We start from the raw sequence: 21,350 nt of genomic DNA, 5'->3' as shown, positions 1-21,350 counted from the left end.
AAGTGCCGTAACAATAGCAGTCAATGTGGGTTCTGTTCTGGTGCCTAACTCAAGGAATAACCCAGTGTTGTGTCTACACATGACAGACAATTGAGCAAAGAACCAGTTTTAAATTAGATCCTTAGGTACATTTTACAGGCAGACGGTGACAAAAACTCCTAATTTGTTTCCCTTTCTTTAGTTGAATCTAAAAAAAAAGGATTTTGACAGGCAAAAAATTGTATTTTTGCAACAAGAAGGTGATTCCCAAAAAACTGAAAACTTGGCAAATGTCAGCATCGTGTGCAAAAGACAGGAAAAGAAATACCCCCCAAAGACCTGACACAGGACCTGAGAGACGCATCTGGCTCTTCAGCGGACCATTTACTGTTAAAAAAGGGTCTCAGTGGAAGGGTGGCTGTCAAGAAGCCATTCTTAAGGAGGGGAAACGGGGAGAAAAGGCTGAGGTGTGCCAAATTACACAAGAACTGGACTGAAAATCAGTGAGAGAGCGATGCATGTTTTTGGTTCAAATCATCATCGGTTTGTACACAGAAGGTCAGGGCAGAGGTGCTGCAAATTACAAGAAATCTGCCTAAGAGAGTTCAGGCTGTGTTGAAGAATAAAGGTGGTCTGACCAAATATTGACGTTCAAGCTCATTAAACTGCACAAACTCTGTTTTTGCCTTATGTGCTGTATTTGTTTGCTCATGTTTAAAAAAACTGCAAGTATTTCCTATTTTCTTAACAAAATATAAAGAAATGGGGGGGGGGGGGGGGGGGGGGCTTGAAGCTTTGCACAGTTCAGATATACAACAGTTACTTCCTGATCCCACCGTCCCTGTTGCCATGGTGCGAGAAAATACACTCCACACGCGAGAGAGTGAGACAGATTGTGTTTAGTTTTAGTTTCCTTTTCCTACATTAATTCCTACTAATCCCATCTATTCTGCTAAATGAATCAAAGTCATGTCTTTTTAAACTACTTTCGAGAAGCTCTCATGTGCGCCCCTTTTTTATTTACTCTCAGTTCTTCCACCCACTCGTGTATGGGATATCTCTCTGCCGAGCGTTTCCAAAGCTTTTGTGTTACTTGAAAAAATACACAAAGCAATAATCTGATTTATTTCCTCCGTTTTCAAAAACAAATCAGATATGCGTGCTCCTCAGGGGGAGCTTTTTGTGCCTCTTGAAGAAGTTCCAGTCTGGGTTGCAAAACAGTTCTCCAGTGGTTTGTTATTGTAGAAGGAGACACCGCTATCTCTGACACTGCACAAGATTGATGGCCTCTTGAAGGCGCTGGACCTACAGGAAAGTACCAGAAACTTTCTCAGTGGGTCTGAGGAGAATGGCTTTATCGGGAGACAAATGAGGTCATGAGCTATTTGCAGGAGACATACTATAATAATCTAATATGCTTTCTAGGTTTGGCAAATGAAAAGGGAGTTTTTATTTTTGCTTGAGTGAAATCTTGCCACGTCCTGTTGTCATTCATAGAAAGTAAAGAGGTGCAGCTGTTTAGACGATGAGGAATGTGCATGGTGAAAATGGGGTCTCCTCTTATTTAAACCTTACTATGAACAATTTTCACAACATATATTTTTAAAACATCATGAGAAACCAACAATAACATGCACAAACATGAGATTATAATATAATGAAGGCAAATCTAGACAAAACATGCATTAATCAATATAGATGCACATAATTAGGATGCTATATGGTCTATGGTCTCCAAAGTGCGGTCTGCAGCCTCTTTGTGGTCCGTGAAGGTACTGCAAGTAAGTTTTCTTGTTATTTTTGAAATTTAATATTTACTATTAGTATTAATTTATTCGAGTTAAAGTGGTGCCCATCCAAGGAAAGCCATCCATTGTCTTCCGCTTATTCCTATCAGGGTCGCCTAACCCATCTGTCATAGGGCGAGATGTGGGGTATCACCCAGACAGACAACCATCTACACCTATGGGCATTTTAGTATCACGATTTAACCTAACCCCAATAACTGCATGTCTTTGGACTGTGGGAGGAAGCCGGAGGACCTGAACAAAATCCTCGCAGAAATCGGAAGAACATGCAAAGTCCACGCAGAGAGGCCCTGGCCAAAAGGTGGGGTTAAACCCAGTCGAATGGTCTTGCTGGTAATGTGATAAATATGTGATATAAAATGAAAGCTTTTATGAAAATCAACCTAAACAAAACAACAATCAGAAGAGCAAAAAGAGGTCAGTGACAACAAACAGATCCTAGTCTTGAGTGTATGAAACTTACTTCTGGAGCCTACATTGAGGAGCAAAACTTGAAGACTTGAGCATGAGCAACCAGAAGTTCTTCAGCATTCCTTCAGCAGCCTAGCAGAGTGCTAGTTTGTTCAGGCTTCTGTTTGGGAGCGATAAAAAAACACATCAGGTTTTCCAACAGAAGTCTCTCCAAATTTGTGAGCTAATGAGGACTGTATTTCCCAGGCATTAGGCCACATATTTGGAGTAATTTCCTCATCTGGTTTACCCAGCATCATAGTTCTCATTCAGTGATGCGATGCCATGTAAGAGTTCTGTTTAATATTACTCACCACCTTCCACCGTCACCTGGAGGAAGTTTTGCAACATCAGCCTCCAGGTCAGCATGTCTCGATGATGGAACACTGCAGACTACTTCTCCACCACACTCTCATCCACACCCACAGGGGCTTTTTGGCAGTCAGTTTAGCCATTTAACATAAAAACCTAAACCTTAGAAGGCAGCGTCGCTCAGTTTCCACACGTAACAAAACTGACCACTTAAATCCACTTAACGTGAGTGACCGTGTCAGAGCGTGATGTAAACTCCTATCCATGAACAAAAACCACATGCTTTGCTGTGTCTCACGCTCTTCCACTTCCTGAAAATAATAATTGTTTATTATATGAAAAGAAATGCGCCAAATGGAACTGCTCATTGTGTTATTTTATATCAAAGACCTTTCGCTTCGCCACTGTTCCAAAACATAATCCCAGCACAGAGAAAACAACAAGAACTAGCTGTTCCACCCTATAATAATGAGTTGGGTAATTGTTTATAGAAAGGGGGTCACTTGACATGTCTTTATGATGGTTGCATGAGGCTGTAGCCCAAAACATAGGGAAGGGTCGCTAGCTGTTAAACTCTGTCAGCAATGTGTTAAGATGCAGAGACTACAGCAGGATCCCAAAGTTTAAGGTGGCACGGCTTGATTATAATGTTAACCAGACCATAATTATAAGTCCTGCTCAGTGTTTATGCCTATGACATAATTCCAAAGAGCGTTCAAAGGAGAGGAAACGCTGAACATCAAACAAAAATCCTCTGGTGGATGTGACACTGGCTCGAAATGCAAATTGCAGCTCTTTTCTTGTTTTCAGGAGACAAATCGATTCACAATGAGAGTCGTTTAAAAGATGGAGCACCAGTTTAGAAAGAAATCAGGATTATTAATGTGGCAGGCGGCCTGTGCGCTTTCATGGAGTGGAGGAAATTTGGTGTAAATCTGTCACAAATACACCACGGTTAATAGAAATAGCACAGCTCAGTGTTTGAGCAGGGTCGTGAGTTTCTGGGACATCTTCAGAGGAGGTGGAGGTAGGACACATCAAAGTATTTAGTTTAGTTGGAAAGAAATGTGCATGCAAAAGCCAGGATGTTATATCACGTGATAGGATATGAATATGTGGGAAATGCCTTTGATTACTTTACTCCTTGGAAATGCTACCTTTGTCACTTTTGATTTATAGTTTGTAGTTGTTGTTTGTTTGTTTTTTATCCCAGAGACTTATTTGTTCTTGTTATTGAAAGAAAAATATTTGCTTGGTTACTTTATTCGATTTTTTTTTTGCCCTTGCTGCAGAATGATAAATGCTCTCTTCACATTTTTTAATACTTTGGGTTAGCTCCGACTACCACGCGGAGAATTACAGTCACAGTGCTTGTTTGCCACTTTTTGGATGCAGAGTGTATCTGTGGTCAGTGCGCTGGTGTTGAGGGCGGCTGAATAGGAAAGATTGGCTAAACAAGAACATGAGTCTTTTCCTAGTCAATGCTTAAACACAATGTTCCGCTGTGTTCCTGCGGATTTTTTTTTCTTCTGGAGAATGGGATGTGGTCTATTCCAAGTAATACTACCTCACCATGTCATCTACCAAACAGTGACTGCACTTTGCATGTCAAAACCCTCGCAGTGTGGAGGGGCGTTTTTGGATGGAGCCCTGAGCTGTGGGAGGTCACTCTGTGGCTCTCTGTGTACGTGCAGAATGTGAATAACCTCAGAGCTGAACAACTATCCGCCTGTACACGTTTTCTTTTTTTTTTTGTTTTCCTTCAAGGAGTGAAACTCGTCAGGTTCGAGGGCTGCGGGGTGTGCGCAGAGCGGGTGACTCAGGGTGAAAGGGAGGCTTTCAGCTGGACACATTTCATGGATGTTTTGGGAAGCAGTGATGGAAACAGGGGAGGTCAGGCAGCCCATTCCTTCCTCTGGGGTCCTTGCGGTGTCAGAGCAAAAAACAGAAGAAGGAGAGCTTGCAACAGTACAGAATGTCTTCAGCCTCGTCTGATTTTAACCCAAGTGGAAACAAGTTCAGCCACACTTCTTCTCCTGCAGGTAGACTCGAGACCATTGACTGAGGCCAGTGCTCCCATGAGACATCCCAAGGGAGATAAAAAAAAAGGAATGAAAATTATAAGCTGCTACCCACACTTAGACTAATATTTACAAACTATACTTACAGCAAGAGTAAATGTTGAACATGGGGGCGGTTCTGGTTTTTCCAAAAATAAGCCAGTCAGTCTGGAGGGAGGGAGGAATTCAGGAGGGGATGCTGAATGTGTTGGAACTGATACAAAACTTGCGTAGTTGCTGCTTTAAATCCCACGACAGTACAAGTGACATACAGGTGCTGATATAAACACAGGTGGGTCTGATCCTAAAGAACGGCAGTAAACAGTGCTCGCTGTTTATTTGATGAAAATAGGAAATAACTAATAATCAGCAAAAACAGATACTTTATTGGACACTTATATATGACACAACTCGGTTGGGAGCATTTTATCGTTGAAGATGGCTTGAAACGAGCAAATAAGAAACGAGCCTGTGTAGTTAGAGCACTATATATGCAGTGTAAGTACAGACTTCTTAGAAGGGATCGGGCTTGCTTCCACTAAACCAAAAGTGTCTTTTTTCACCTATGATGTCAGCCTAATAAATGAAAAGCATCTCAGTCTATTTGCTTAAAAAAAGAAGAAGAAGAAGAAGAAGAAGAAAGAAAAACTAGTCGCACACTAGTCAAAAGTACGGCGCGATCCAGGTTAAATATTGATGAGGGCAGCTTGTGGCTGCTTACTGTTGCCTGTACAAATTTACTGAGTCACTGCCTGCATGTTAAGTTTATACAACAAGGCACGCAGGGCCTGTAACCCATATTAATCTTTCACCACAACACTGAGCCTAGACATCAGCTTCTATTATTATCTCTTTGACCTCTCTGGCCCCTGTGATACCCAGCACTCCTCTCCGATACACCCCAAAGAATCAGAAATCAGTAGGAAATGTTTATTGTACATTAAAGGCACTGTAGAACACAGACTGGATCATGTTGATTATGACAGCATTATGTTGCAATTCAAAAGAGTCTGGCTTATTATTCAGACAGTAGCGTGGTATGCACACATGTGGTATATTGTGTGTACAGAAGAAAACAGCATGAGGAACAATGAAATCAATGGCTTTTATACATTACATGAGTACTTATCAGAATACATCAGCACTATATGTGATTTATGAGCGCACAAATGCACATGGCTTGCATTCTGGATTTGTAATAACTTCGATCATTCAGTACATACAAAGATAAATAGTTCTCTGGGTGAATAACTGTTCAAATGAGACCACACAACGGGCATGTCAGCGAAAAAAAAACAGTCTAGAGGGAAATTTCTTTTTCACCACCAGTTTATATTGCAATTCAGCGTGACTCCCACTAAATACCCTCATATAAATACCAATACGTACTTAAGATTTATTATGGTATGTGGTTTTTGAGGAGCCCACATCAAAGTTGTCATTATATCTTGTTCCATATTTAGGCCTTCTTGTCTAAGTCGCAGTTTTTCAGAACTGAAGGGCAAAACTGCATTTGAGTTCGCATTTTGCTCCCAATGCCAATTTCAGACTTCTCTTTAAAAAAGCACGTCAGCCGTTGCAAATATTTTTGCATTTGTGTGAACCGATAGCTTTTGCTTTAGTCACAAATATATTCTTTGTCATCTTAAAAGGGTGCACAATCTATTTGATGCAGACACAACTCCTCTTTAAGGGTGCATACTTTACATAGCAATGCTCCCTTTTATTTTCAGAACCCATTCTCACACATCTTTTCACTGGCCTTTCAGTGATTCTCCCCTGAGTTTGGCAGTGATCTTGTAATTTAAAGGCTTCAGTGTTAAGCCATAGGAAGAGTTTAAAGAGAAGTCCTCATTTGGGCATTTTTCAAAGCTGCACTGGTGCAGAAGAATCGCAAAGAACACAAATATCTCAACTTTGGCTATCTGGTCCCCAATGCATCTTCTCTTCCCTGCTGAGAAGATCATCACATTGTTTGTGAAGTCTTTGTTTAGGGAGCCGTTTTCATCAATGAAGCGCGAGGGGTCAAAGATATGTGGGTCTTTCCACATCAGGGGGTCGTGATTGACGGACCACTGATTAATGAATACCACTGTGTCCTTGGGGATGGTGAGACCGCTGACAGTGACGTCTGAGGTTGTGGAGTGGGGGATGGTGACAGGAACAAAGCTGGTGTACCGCATGGTCTCATATATGAAGGCGTCCAGGTAAGCGAGGTGTTGTCTGTCCTCGACAGATGGCAGCCGGTTTCGCCCCACCACGTTGTCAATGAGTTCATGGAGTGTGGTTTGAATTTCAGGGTGTTTGGCCAACAGAAGGACAATCCAGTGAAGAGCAGTGGAGACGGTATCCAGACCTGCACCAATCAAGTCTGCCACAGTCGCCTCTGTGTAGCCTACAGTGAGCTCCTCGCCTTTCTCTGACTCATTAAGGACACCAATGATGGCATCGCTTATGTCCCTGGTCACCTCTGGATCAAAGGTCTCCCTATGCTTCTCCACTTTGTTCTTGATGAATGCAAAGAAGTCCTGATTCAAGCTTTTGAAATTTCTGAAGACAGTGCGGACTGGATTAGGGAAAGACTGAAGCCAGGGCATCACGTCAACCAAGCTGCCAGCCCCTACTGTCTGTCCAAACTTATCCACCTTGTGCAACAAGGCTCTAAACTCCATATCATCATGTCCGTAACGCTTCCCAAAGCACAAGGCACAAATCACATTAGCAGCAGCAACTGTCAACTCTTGAGCCGGGTTGAAATATTGGCCCTGAGCACTGAGCTTGAGGAAACTCTCAACTAGCTCTGTGGCTTCAGCCACAATCTGCTGCTCAAAGGCTTTCTTGGTCTGACTGTTGGCAGATGAGAAAGCTCTGATTGTAGATTGAGCAATTTTCCTGTGCATCTTCCACTGTTTGCTGTAATTTGTAAAAGTCATGCTTTTCCCCCCGGAAACGAATTGAAAAGATACAAAGTTGGGTCTACCTGCAAACTCTGTGCTGTGCTGTATCAGGGCCTGACGAATAACCTGGCCTCCATTCAGGACCACAACGTCACTGCAGCCCAGTCGTATCTGATACACTTCACCATACTTTTTCGCTAGTTTCGTGAAGGTGATGTGAGGCATCTGGCCCAGCTGCAAGGCATTGCCCACCACAGGCCATGCGAACGGTCCCGGCAGTCTTCTCCTGAGCTTGAGGTTCTTGACCCAGAGACAGGCTTCCAAACAGAAGAGGAAAACAAATGATACGACCAGAGCAGGCTGTACCTGTCCGCTCCATTCTCTGATGATGCTGCTGCTGCTCTTCACACCAAACTCTGCATCTGTTTGAGCCATTGCTGTTCTATCATCCACTGCATCTAATAAAGATTTCACTCAAAATTGAAAACAATTTCCTCTTTTTCTGGTCTTTAATATATTGAAATATTTGAGTGGAGAAAAAAAGTAGAGGGTTGCCTCTCAGGTGATTGAGAGTAGCTCGATCAGGTTGAGTAGTTAGCAGTGTAGCAGTGCGTCTTCAGACGACCACTTAAGAGGAATGCAGATTCAAGCCTTAACACTTCGCTTATATGTATCTCTACGGTGGGAGGGTTCAGCGGCTCAGGTTTTTTATTATCTCTCCCCTCCCATTTTGACCTTAGTCCTATTCCCACTCAGGACTGCTTCCAGCAGCGTCCCTTGTAGGATGATGTTGGAAAAGGAGAGCAGCTACTTAATTGACAATGTTGCCACAAAGCACAGAATTACTGTTTTTGCGGCCAAAATGTACAAGAGAATGGCACATAATTAAAAAATAAACAACTTTCACATACCATGTGTGGCCAAAAATGAATGACCACAAAATATCGAAAATGAATTTATCGTTGTGAGAGTTTATTCAAGGAGGTATGTATTGTAATATATAAGACGAGGAGTTCGATATTTTCAGTTTCCTTTGTTCTTTTCACTTTCCTACAACTTTCTGAGACCATTTTAAACATGACTTGGTTTTGGCTATTTACAGCAAAGCTGTTAATTACAACCATGCAGGGAAAAGGCCTCTGGGATACCATCATGAAAGCTAGAGGTTTCAAACTCCAAACACTGAACCAGCACAATTTATTATGCTCTATAAAATATATAGACAATGTTATTGTTGACATAATAGACCTTTATGCAAAGCTCTCTGAGATAATGTCACTCTTAGGCTTGTGGTTGCATCAAAATAGTCTGAAACAGAATGCAAACAGCTGTAAATCTGCTTATGTGGGTGCTTGTGCAACAAGGAGATTCCAAAAAAAAGCATCAGTTTGGGTTTTATTGATATCCAACCACAATTCAAATATTCCATATTGCTCTATTTATGGAAAAAAACAAAGCGTCATGCTGCTGATATCATTAACAGGGGCTAAAAATCCTGTGAAACTGAGATATACACCTTCATTAGTGAGCAGTGTTAAGATAAGTTATTTAGCATAACTTTCAAGACTAAATAAAAATACAGATTGAGCTTTGAAAATTCACTTTTATTCATTTCAGATACAGCTTATTTTTGCATTACATAGAGCCTCTGCAGGTCTTGAATGAAACATTATCACAAAAACAACACCTTAACAGCCTACTCGTGTTTATTTCATTTTTATCTTTGCCCCGATGCAGATAGAGAAACACATCCCTTGGGCATCGCAACATCGATTCCTGAATACAGTGGCTTTAAGAGAGTGCAGTGACATCCATGTAGCTTTGTAAAAGTTACTGTAAACAAACATGTCTATGCAAATTTGCTGCACATGTGTTTCATTGTACTGGGGAGACATGCATTTGGCATGGGTAGTGCTGGAGTGCTTGTACAGTAAAAAGTTAAATCTGGGTCCATGAAGTTTGTGAAGTTCATTCTCCACTGCAGCATCACTTCTTCATCCTTTGAAAAAGGGATGTTCGCTTCTTGATGAAAGACTCCGGCTCGGCTGCCCAGCTTCATAAACATGCCATTTTTGTCTCCTTTGATCAACACACTCTGTTTATTTTGTTCTTTCTGTGAGTACAGTAGATAGTCAAACAGCTTAAATTTAAATTCCTGAAAAAACAAAATTATATATACATATATATATATAAACATTTTTATGTGACTTTGTGTGGCAATGGTTAAATACATCTATTTTACATATTACAAGTTACAACAATAAGTCAGCTAGTGACTTGATGACATTCACAAGCATTCAATACAGTTATAATAGTTTAAACTGACTTTGAAAGGTTTAGCTAATTTTTCCACTCACATGCTTAATAGGCATAAGACAAACGCACGGCCCAGAAATATGTACAAAAATGATCAAGTATAGTGTGAAACAAACATCTATTACCTTTACACTGTATCACAAGAGTCCACAAGCATGCTTTTTGACCTTTTGCAGCTAACGATACATCTTTAAAATCATGTCCTCAGCCCTGCACTGACAATAATTCAAATACAGAACATGTTACAATATGAATTAAATATCACTGTTAAATATGATAATCATACAACCATACTATTTAGTGCAGGTATATGGATAGCCTACTCTCATCTAAATGTCACAGGTGGGAAAGTATTTGCTGGAGTCTCAGTATTTGGGGGCAAGCTGTTCATGCTGGGGAAACTAAGCCAAGCAGCTTTCCTCTCAGCTTGGTGCTGACACGGAATGGAAGGGGCTTCAGTGCGAGCCCATAAGAGCAGTCGAGAGTGACGGGCTCAGAGGGGTTGCTCTCAAAACTGCACTGGTGTAGCAGGACTGCTGTAAATATAAATACCTCTACCTTTGCGATCTGGTTACCGATGCAGCGTCTTTTTCCTGTTGAAAAAATCATCACGCTGTTGGCTTTGTCTTTGTCGAGGGCCCCGCTTTCGTCGAGGAAGCGTGAGGGGTCGAACATGTGATGGTCCTTCCACTTCAGAGGGTCGTGGTTGACGGACCACTGATTGACGAACACCACCGTGTCTTTGGGGATGTGGAGCCCTTCGATGGTGACGTCTGAGGTTGTGGAGTGTGGGATGGTGAGGGGGACGAAGCTGATGAAGCGCATGGTCTCATAGATGAAGGCGTCCAGGTACGCCAGGCTGCTTCTGTCTTCAATCGATGGGAGTCTGTCTCGGCCGACTACTTTGTCTATGAGCTCCTGCAGTTTGGCTTGTATGTCTGGGTATTTGACCAGGAGAAGGACAATCCACTGCATGAAAGTTGAAACTGTGTCTTGACCTGCTCCAATCAGATCTGTGACTGTTGCCTCAACAAACTCTTTGGTCAGCCTGCTGTCTTCTCCGTGCTCAATCACACTGATGATGGCATCGCTCATGTCCCTCGTCACCTGAGGATTGAAGGACTCTCTGTGTTGCATCACTTTGTCTTTCACAAAACCAAAAAACTCTTCATTGATGTTCTTGAAGTTTTCATAGACACTACGGACTGGGTTAGGGAAGGACTGAAGCCAGGGCATGACATCTACCAAGCTACCAGCACCCACTGTCTCCCCAAACTTGTCCATTCTTTTTAGCAAGGTCCTGAACTCTAGGTCATCGTGTCCATACCTCCTCCCAAAGCAGAGAGCACACATGATGTTAGCAGAAGCTACTGTAAATTCATGAACAAGATCAGAATACCGTCCATCAGTGCTCTGACGCAATAATGCCTGCACCAGCTCCATGGCCTCGGCTGTAACGTGCTGCTCAAAGGCTTTTTTGGTCTGACTGTTTGCAGAGGAAAATGCTCTGAGGCTGGACTGTGCAACTTTCTTGTGTGCTTTCCACTGTTTGCTGTAATTAGTAAATGTCAAACTCCTGCCTCCCGAGATCATCTGGAAAGAGAGAAAGTTCGGTCTGCCTGCAAACTCGGTGCTGTGCTGTATCAGAGCCTGGCGGATTGCTCTCTCTCCATTCAAAACCACAACATCACTGCAGCCCAGCCGGATCTGGTACACGTTGCCATATTTTTTGGCCAGCCTGGCGAAGGTGATGTGAGGCATCTGGCCCAGCTGCATTGCATTGCCGACCACGGGCCAGGCGAAAGGTCCCGGCAGTCTTCTCTTCAGCCTGAGGTTCCTGACCCAGAGGCAGGCTTCCACACAGAAGAGGAAAACAAAGGTGGCAACCAGAGCAGGATGGACCTGTCCGCTCCATTCTCTGATGATGCTGCTGCTCTTCACACCAAACTCAGGGTCCAGTGCCATTGTGACAAGCTTCCTGCACACTTGCTTCTCAAAAATGATTTAAAAAATAGTTTCAAAGTTAGTAGAGCTGCTGACTATGTGGGGAAAATATAAATCACTTATATATCCATAGCATCTAAAAAAAATAATATTTTAGATGTTACTGAAATGACAGTGAGGTCATTTTGATAATGAACAAAGTTTTTTTTCTCCCTCAGAGTCTTTTCATCAAGATCAGGCTTAAGTGCCTGATTTTTTGCTTCACTCCAGTGTCTTATATGTTTTGCAGTTGGTGGGCAGGGCTCGGGATAACTTTCATACTCCTCCCATTGTGGTAGCCCCGCAGACCCCGCTATATTTTCTCTCCGCTTGCCGGTCGCTGTTGGAGGCGCGCACTTGAGAGAGCCGAGGGACACCGTGAGCGAGCAGCGTGAACGACCGCCTACGGAGGAGAGGGGAAAAAAAGACGTAGCAACTGGTGACCGATTAACTAGGACAGTTTGTTTAACTGTCCTAGTTAGTGGGAGAACTTGCATAGTTTGCACATTTTGAAGTGCGTCTTTTGTGTGTGTGCGCTTTTTTCTTTCTTTCTTTTCTTCTTTTTTTTTTTTTACATTATTTCTTTTTTTAAGGCTCAGCGGGGAAAATTTGGCTTTTAAAAAGGTGTTTGCATTCGGTTTACGAATTATGCAAAAATATATTCGGGGGAAAATGATTTTCATACTTTCACGTGTATCTATTTTCATGCTTGAGAATTTGCGAGAAACAAGCGCAGCTTTTTGGGAAAGTTGCAGCTGCTGAGTTCAACCTGATGTAATCTCTGTGCACTAACTTGTATTTAATGTAAGGCTCAGCCTAACTGTAAGAACCAATGTTGTGACTTTAATAGTTTATTCTTTTTTCCGGGAAGTCCTTTGAGTTTTTTGTATAACAAAGAAACGTTGTGCACCACTCTGAAGCGCATCTTTCACAGCTTCTTTTTTTTCAAGTCTTTATACAGCTTTATTGCAGAAATGTGTGTCTGTTTTTTTTACAGTGACTCTTAACATTATAAAAACTTGCATTAAAATACTCATCATATATGTCATTTGCATTGTGTTAATTAGTGAGAAAGAAAGAAATATCACACAGGATATTAGATAAAACATTACAAGGTTTCTTATTTCTTCCATTATTCGTCTTAGCACCGCAAAGAGGTAGATTAGTTAGACTGAATCTTTACACAACAATCTTGCACAATAATTCAGCGTGGACAAAGCCATGAAATATTCATACTTGGGTTTCCTACAACAGCTTGTTTTCTCCAACACACAAACTGCGCTTCTGCATGAGACAGCGGGTTACATCATAGCACAGGAAACTTCAGGTGCCCCCCCCCCCCCAGTGATTGCAAAAGCAAATGCGAGGCTACTTCATTGTCGCAGTCCACCTTTATTCTCTTCTCTCCCTTTTAAGTAGGAAAGAGAAGCTCCGCACTTTCCCGTGGGTTTTCTCTTTAGATCGAGTTGCATTATTGGACAATCATATTCCCGTTAATTATTTTATTATAGCATCATGTGGTTATTTCCCAAAGCAAAACATTTTCCTCAAGCTGTGTGGAAGATAAAAAAAAAAAGTGTTTCTTGTTTTCCCACCAGCTGTTAAGTTTATTTTTGCAGGAGGTAATGACCCTCATTAAAGGTACTAAAACATTTCCAAAGTAAGTCACTAAGTGAGAGGGACAGAAACTTTGCTACCCCACAGGCGCACTCTGTCTTTATCAACAGGACAGGAGCAGAGGAGTGTGGGTGGTAGAGAATGACAGCAGATGCTGAAAATATTTTTTAAGAGGGAAAAGATAATATGTTACTCTACAGATAGATCATACAAGAAACATTTCTTATTGGTCAAATTTATTATTATTATTATTATTAAAAACATTTTTTAAAAAGTTCATTTCACCACAAAGTTTATCTCACAGATTATGTGACAGCACCTACAAAGTAAACCAGTCACTGCTCTGACCCATACACATTATTTTTATTGTCACCCATTTCCATACTAACCATATCTCCACAGACTGTAGTGCATAACACTCTGATTACATAAACACATAAAAACAGAAGTTCTTATGTGCACAGCATATTTAAATTATGAGTGCAAACACAAAGGTAACAATAAAAGTCAGTGAAGTGTTTCATGCGTCGTTCTTTCATGATAATGGACCTTTGAGAGCCTTTTGCAGATGTCGAGCGTTTTTGGAGCTCTGCCTGAGAGCTGTTTGTCTTGAGAAATGTGGTGTGGCTGAGCACCAAATCCTCTAGAATGATTTCTTGGTTAACCAGAGACATTGCAATGTCTTCAAAATACTGCCTGCATTGGGGGATGACTGTTTCTTCTCTGTTCCTATAAGGGCGGAATCCCCCCTCACCTCCACCAACACCACCGACACCCCTACCTCCTCCTCCTCCTCCACCTCCCTGAGCCTGGTCCTCATATGTGGCCACTCGCATCCCCATAATGCTAATTAGAGCCAGGTTTGTGGCTGACGAAGGGGAGGGGGTGCTTGGGTGGCAGGATGGTGGAGGGGGGGTCTAGTTTGCGTGCATGTGTACGGGAGGTGCAGATGACTGGGTCTGCGGGAGAGGGGTGTCATGTGTGCATTTTGCGTGTGGTTGCCGTGTTTGCTTGTGATTGCTCCTTGTAACCTGGCTGTGAAAGGTTGGCCCTGACCCTGTGTTGACTCTGGCTGAGGGGGTGGATTAGTCGGAGGGAGGTTTGGGGTGGAGGCAGGGATGGGGTCTATGTGCCGCTGCATGTCATGTGCTGGCGGGTGGGTGCTTTCTGTGTGGAGACAGGACCAATGGTAGGCCAGGCTGCCTCGTCTCTGGAGCTAATCATTGTTTACTAGTCTCATTTCCACTTTTCAGTGAGCTACTGTCACGCACAGCACCGACAGGGAGGAAGGAAGAGGGAAGGGGGTAGGGGGCTTGGTGAGGTGGTGAGGCAGGGAGGAGAGGAAAGTCAGCGGTCCAACAGGCAGTTGGGGAGCTGGTGGAACTTAGGAAAAGGGAAGGGGAGAGTGAATACAGCACTTGAGAGAACAAAAGTGAGCCAAGACTAAAAAAAAAAAGTGGTTAGAAGCAACCAAGACAAATCAGCAAACAAACCAACAAAAACATCTTCTGGGCTAGCTCCATCTCCGGGAGCCGCGAGGTAACCACCGGACGTTGCTAGTTGGGATGGTGAAGTTTGAAATGACAGTGTTTTCTGCTGCCAGACCACAATATGAGGAAAGAGACACTGGGAAAAATTGTCACTGTCTGACCCAATTGCTGTCTTAGTGAAAAGACCTGACGAATGACAAGCACCCCTTTTTTGTCCATACCAGACAAACAGAGATAGCCTGTTTCAGACTCATTTTCTCTTCTGGAAAGACTGTTTGGATCAGATGAAGGTGCTGTTTGTTCAGAGTGTCTAGGGAGCAGGAGACAATTACCTGTGGTATTCTCGCATGGGTAAAAAATATCATTATTTGAACTCTGTTCCAGACAGCTGACGGGGTAAAGACTGTTTAATGGCTTATTGTGTTGTCACATATCTCCACTGGGTAGTGTGTATTTATTGATTCTCAGTGCTACCCAATTCTTGTTCATGTATACCAGTCAGGCATAATATTATGACCACCTGCCTAACATTATGTTGGTCCCTCTTTTGTTGCCAGTCCTGACTCACTGAGGCATGGACTCCACTAGACCCCTGAAGGTGTGCTGTGGTATCTGGCACCAAGATGTTTGCAAAAGATCCTTTAAATCCTGTAATGTGCAAGGTGGAGCCACTGTGGATTGGATTTGTTTTTACACCACATCCCACAGATGCTCAATTGTATTGAGATCTGGGGATTTGGTGGTCAAATCAACACCTCAAACTTGTTGTGCCCTTCAAACCTTTCCTGAACCCGTTTTGTTTTGTGGCGGGGTGCATTATCCCGCCGAAAGAGGCCACAGCCATCAGGAAATATCATTTCCATCAAAGAGTGTTCATGGTCTGCAATAATGCTTAGCAACAAAGCATCACACTGCCACCACTGGCTGGCCTTCTTCCTATAGTACATCCTGGTGCCAGGTGTTCCACAGGTAAGCGATGCACGTCCATCCGGACATCCACATGATGTGAAAGAAAAGGAGAATCATCCGACCAGGTCACCTGCTTCCATTACCCCATGGTTCAGTTCTGATGGTCACATGCACATTGTTGGCACCTTTGGCAGTGAACAGGGCATGGGCACCCTGACTAGTCTTTGCCTATGCAGCCCCATAAGAAAATAAATTGCGATGCAATGTGTATTCTAAAAATGTTCTGTTGGGACCAGCATCAACTTTTCCATTAACTTTTTCTGAGCTACAGTAGCTGGTCAGTTTGATTAGACCAGCCTTCACTCCCTATGTGTCTCTGGTTCACAACAATCCCTTCCTTGGATCCTTTTGATAGATGCTCGTCTAGCCATCTCAGTTTGGTCCTTGCCAAACTCGCTCAGATCCTCACACTTACCCATTTCTTCTGCTTCTAACACTTCCTGCTTCTTTGAGAACAAAATGTTCACTTGCTCCCTAATCTATCCCACCCACCACACTGATTTGCACTTTCACTTCATGTATATTGTACATTACTAATTTATGTTTCTTATGTAAAAAATAATTGTCTTTTTTACTTTTCACATTTCTGAAACAATGAATGAAACAAAGGTGTTGTCACCAGAAGCCCCGCCCCCTGGGAAGGGATGCTGGAGGGATGCTATTTTTTCCCTCTGGAAAGTTTCTGTGGTCTGGAGTTCTACACTTTACATGTGTAGATGTTTTTTGTTTGTATTTTTATATAGGATGGTTGTCCAGCTGGTTATGTAAGGCAAATGTAAGGCTTCAGTTAGCTAACATTAACTGTCTGCAAATGATAAGACAACAAAATCAGCAGTAATGAAGTATAGTGTGAGCTAAGTTTGATTTAATGTTTTATTTTTCTGTGTACATTAGCAAGGTAACAAAGTTGTATCACTGTCTGTAGTAAGCGGAGTAGTAAGATTTAGTTCACATGTTTTTTTGTTGCAAATCTTTACTGTTGGTTTGGCTGCTCTGTTAGAAGTGTGTGACCAGTTACATTACCAGCACAAAGCCATAGCCACTGTAAAAGTGCATACTAACACATTGATGTAGCTACTATAATATGCCATGCACGCACTGAGCTGCAGTGATTAAGAAAGTCATCGTGGTTTGGTGCATGGATTTAACCTTCCTTTTATTTTGTGGGCTTGTAAAAGACACATAACAAAAACATTTGGAAAGCTGTTATACTAAAATTTTGACCTGTTCAAATGGCAGGCAGTTCACAGGGGCTGTGGCTATGTGCTGGAAACGTTACTTCTCTCACAAGAGAAAGTCACTCACTTCTTACAAAAATGTGATAGTAACTATGCTGTAAGTCAGTTTCACAAATACAAATATGTAACATATGCATGTGTTTAATTGAAAATTTAGTTAACCATTATTTTAAGAGAAATCTGTGTAAATATAAGTACCATTAAAAGGTCAAAGGTTTGATGAGTGCTTTCCTTTGACTGATCTGCGTAGGATCTTCGTATTTGGTGAGTATACCTCAGACGTCTTCACACTTTTCTTTAAAGTCATTGCATTTACATTAAAACATTTTGATGAGCTGCCTGAATAAAAGAATTTTGGTCAAAAACTGAATTTTATGCAAACGCTTAATCTATTAATTCATAACTATCTGTAGTTCTAGTATCTGTATTAGTTCCCTTTGCTGATGCTTTTTTTTTTTAATGTAATAGCATCTATACACGTGCATAAGTGTGCACGTGAGCCTGAAAGTCACATCCAAGTATGCCAGTGTATTTAATTCTAATGAAGAATTCAGCTCTAAACTACACCAATAAGCATTTTCGACTCCACCCCCCCCCCCCCCCCCCTAAATATAATACAAGAAAAAGGAAAATAATGCGTCAAAGGAAAGTTCAAGAAAGTTTTCTAGCGTGTTGCCAAAAGTCCCAGAGTTGATCTATTATTAATAAAATAACTTATTAGGATAACGGGCATGTTGTAATTCACCTTACCTCTAATTTTTTTGTTCTATAAATCTCCTCTCTTAACTGTGAGCAGGCTGCGTGATAGATTTTCTCCTAATGTGGCACCCACCGACAGGAGCCATGTATTATGTACAGTATAAGGATTTTTGTTTCTAATCCTGTTGAGTTTTTGCGTGCTAGGAGAGCGGAGCGGGGATGAGCTTGCGTGCCATGCCGACCTGGCATGCGCGGAGCTAGTTCACTGAACTACGGCTTCCCCGGGGAGCGGGGAGAGGAGGGGAGGGTGATGCGAGGCTGCGCTGGGGGATTAAAATGAGACGAGGGAGAAAGCACCGGTAGAAATGGCTTCCAGATGACCCCGACTCGGCGTAGATAGCCAGCAGACAGTTTGTTATGCAAGTCTTAAAGAAAGGGGCATGCCACTGTCCAGAAATAATTTTTTTCGAATAGTATAGACTACAGAAAGATTAAATGGAACAAGAAAATTGGAATGTGGCAAGGTAGGGATATTAGTCCAATTTGGCCTATACAGCTTAAAATAATTGCCAGTCGGAAGCTGTGGTACTGTCTTTTGCACCTTTGTCTCAGTCATCAGTTTAGCTTTGTACAGTGAAAATTAAGGGAGACATAATTGTTAAGCTCAAGAAAACTTTTGCAAAATCTTGCTCAACTACAATTTAATTTTATACTAAGATCCCATCCCTTAGGCCAGCGGTCCCCAACCTTTTTTGCGCCACGGACCGGTTTTGTGTCCGACAATATTTTCACGGACCGGCCTTTTACGGTGTCGCGGATTAATATAACAAAACAAAACCAGTACCAAAAAAGAAGATTTATTGATAACACACAGGAAAAGACCAACGGGAACCGAGTTAATGATAAAAACGATAAAAAACCCCGAAAAATAATTTTCACACCCGAGCCTCAACTGTCTCGGCCCGCGGTACCAAACGACTCACGGCAAGGGTGTTTAGGACGCTGCCTTAGGCTATGTGCTGACTTTATAATTATGGTATTTATCACAGGATTTAAATTTAAATCTAAAATGAAGGATTTCCATGTATTTTAAAAAATGACTTTAATCATAAGATAAGATAACCGGGTTTTATCTGTCATCCAGGAAACATTAAAATTAATCTCAACATGAATAAAAGATGGGCAGCATTACTATTAATACAAAAATCTGACATTTTATTCACTGGGACTGTACCAGTGAAACACCCCCTCCCCTTCTCCCCTTTATATTTTATATATTTTTAATATAAAATCTAAGATTTTATATACACTTAAGATTATTTATCATGTTTTAAGTGCTGGGATAATACCCAAAGCATTAGTATAACACATAACAGAACTGCCTTTACCACAGCTTCAGTGAAATACTGCTCATTGAATGACAATCATTACTTGCCAGAATTTTATTTTATTTTTTTCACATTTTTGTTCTTTTTACTGACTCTGCAGCACATGGAAGGCTTTAAAATATCATCTTTGGGGTCCTTCCAAAGACAGTCTGAGCAGAAATCCACCTTGAAAAATAAATTACTTGCACATGGAGAAATTCCTTGAAACGCTTGAAAACTACAAGACAACACCTGCTGATTGTTTTCTAAAGATGGCTCAGGGATGTGAGGAGAATCCTGCTGAAGTTAATTTGGCAGAGTAAATATTTATTTTAAAAAAAAGAATCAGAAGTATGTTTTCCTTTTTTATTTCGTAATTAGGCGGAAAACAAAAGAAGATGTTCTTAACAAAGACGGACAGATTTTGGCATTCCTCGGACGTATATAGAACTTACCAGAGGTTTGGACAAATTGGCTGATGGGTTAAAAGTAGCAGGAGACAGACTGAGACCTCAAGCTTCAGCTCGTGTAGGTGTGATTATGTTTTCCCAGGTTGAAAATCCAAGCCAACATATTTGGAAGCTACTGGGTTTATTTTTCCAGATCTTTTACAGTCTCCTAAAGACAAAGAACTCCAATTGATTTTCCAGAGTTTTGGTTAGCTTCACTCTCCTTTCACATTGTTCTAGCTGACATTCCTCATTCAGAATTGTTTGAACTTCAGTAATGATCATGCAACTTTTACCAACTGGATTATTACAGCATTTTACTAACAAAACCCAGTGTATATTGTATCTATGTTATACTGTATATTCTCTGTACAAAGTACTTATTGTTGTTTGTCTAGAGAGGTTCTTATGAAAATTATTGGCATGTTCTCTTCTTTCACCGTTAGATGCCAAAACATTTCACCATGACAGCATTTTGTCTTTTGAAATAATCTCTGCTCTGTTTTGCAGTTTAATAAAAAAAGTAACTTTTTTCTCTTAGGATATGAAACAGAATGTTCCTGGGTTTTTTCTCTATTCTTTTTACTGGCTCACATATTTATGAGCTGCTTTGTCTCTGGCTCTCTTTGAGACAGCCTGTCCCAGGCTGGGATCACTGCAGGTGGGGAGGTTGAACTGGTCAGATTGCGGCTGAGGCAGCCAATGGCTCATCCACAGGCTCACTGAACATTATGTGCAGTATGGATCTTACCAGTGAGTTGCTCTTCTCATTGTGTAATTGGGCGGATAATGTTCCGTGATTCCCTCTTTTTTGCACCTCATATGTTCCGCCTGAGTAGCTCGGTTCATTTTAGTATCCTGAAAATGGAGCCGGGTCAGCAAGCGGTCAGGTTACCCCCTTCAGTGCTCCAGTTCTGCTGATGAGCCGGTCGGTATTACTGCAGCAGTGGGACAGATTCCTCTGAGGTTATTATTCATCAACTGTTTTAGACCCAGAAGAGCCCGGCTCTAGTGACGCTGGTGCACATGCAACTTACTCTCTGTCAAATTTTGCTTATACTCCAATTGTTTAGCATTAGGAGAGTGAGAATGTAACTATGAAACTAATCTTTGCAATGAAATCAGATATATATTAGAAGCAAATCAAGTCTTTTTATTGTGCTGAAGTGGGAACAAATGCAGCTCTGGTAGAACAAAATAGGTTTGTGTGGATGGGCTTTTGTGCTTTATGTACCACATGCCCACTTGCATGCCATTGCTTTGTGTTTCTGGAGCTGTAAACTGTGACGCAATTACCATGGAGAAACTTTACTATGACTTTACTTGACTTAATTTTAATTATGTTCCACTTTGGTCACTTACCTGTGAAAACCTCTCTCTCTTCACTGTTGGGGTGCATGGTGTATTAACGTTTTGTATGAAGCCTTAAAAAGCTTCTTTTTTGGGTATTTTTTCATATTTTTGAATACTGGTTGGGATGGGTTTAGTAAGGAAAGTCGTTTTGACTTTTAATGCGTATCTTTAAATTATTAGCAACTCAATGATAAGAGGTCAGGGACAATAGTTTGGGATTTTTTTTGCCCACTTACTGAAAAGAATAGGGAAAACAGGGAACTTGTGTGGCTGAATTGTTTATAATAGTGTTGATGAGCACAGACAGAGTGATTACAGCTCTTAGTGCAAACTGATCAAAAGCAAAACTGTGATAATTGGAGA

The 21,350-nt window shown here is 41.6% G+C and overlaps 1 protein-coding gene and 1 pseudogene across 1 annotated transcript; both read right to left on the bottom strand.

The window, feature by feature from the left end:
* Positions 1-5,525: 5,525 nt before the first annotated feature.
* LOC113012542 (cytochrome P450 1B1 pseudogene) lies at positions 5,526-8,130 on the bottom strand (annotated as a pseudogene).
* A 959-nt stretch (positions 8,131-9,089) lies between these two features.
* On the bottom strand, positions 9,090-11,999 carry LOC113012578 (cytochrome P450 1B1). Its single transcript, XM_075410363.1, has one exon. It carries the CDS (start codon positions 11,785-11,787, stop codon positions 10,210-10,212), a length of 1,578 nt encoding a protein of 525 aa, XP_075266478.1. The 5' UTR covers positions 11,788-11,999; the 3' UTR covers positions 9,090-10,209.
* Between the last annotated feature and the right edge of the window lie 9,351 nt (positions 12,000-21,350).

Source organism: Astatotilapia calliptera, chromosome 19, assembly GCF_900246225.1.
Source record: "Astatotilapia calliptera chromosome 19, fAstCal1.2, whole genome shotgun sequence".
Taxonomy (NCBI): Eukaryota; Metazoa; Chordata; class Actinopteri; order Cichliformes; family Cichlidae; genus Astatotilapia; species Astatotilapia calliptera.
The sequence above is the reverse complement of the archived record's forward strand: the minus strand, read 5'-3'. Positions and strand labels throughout refer to the sequence as shown.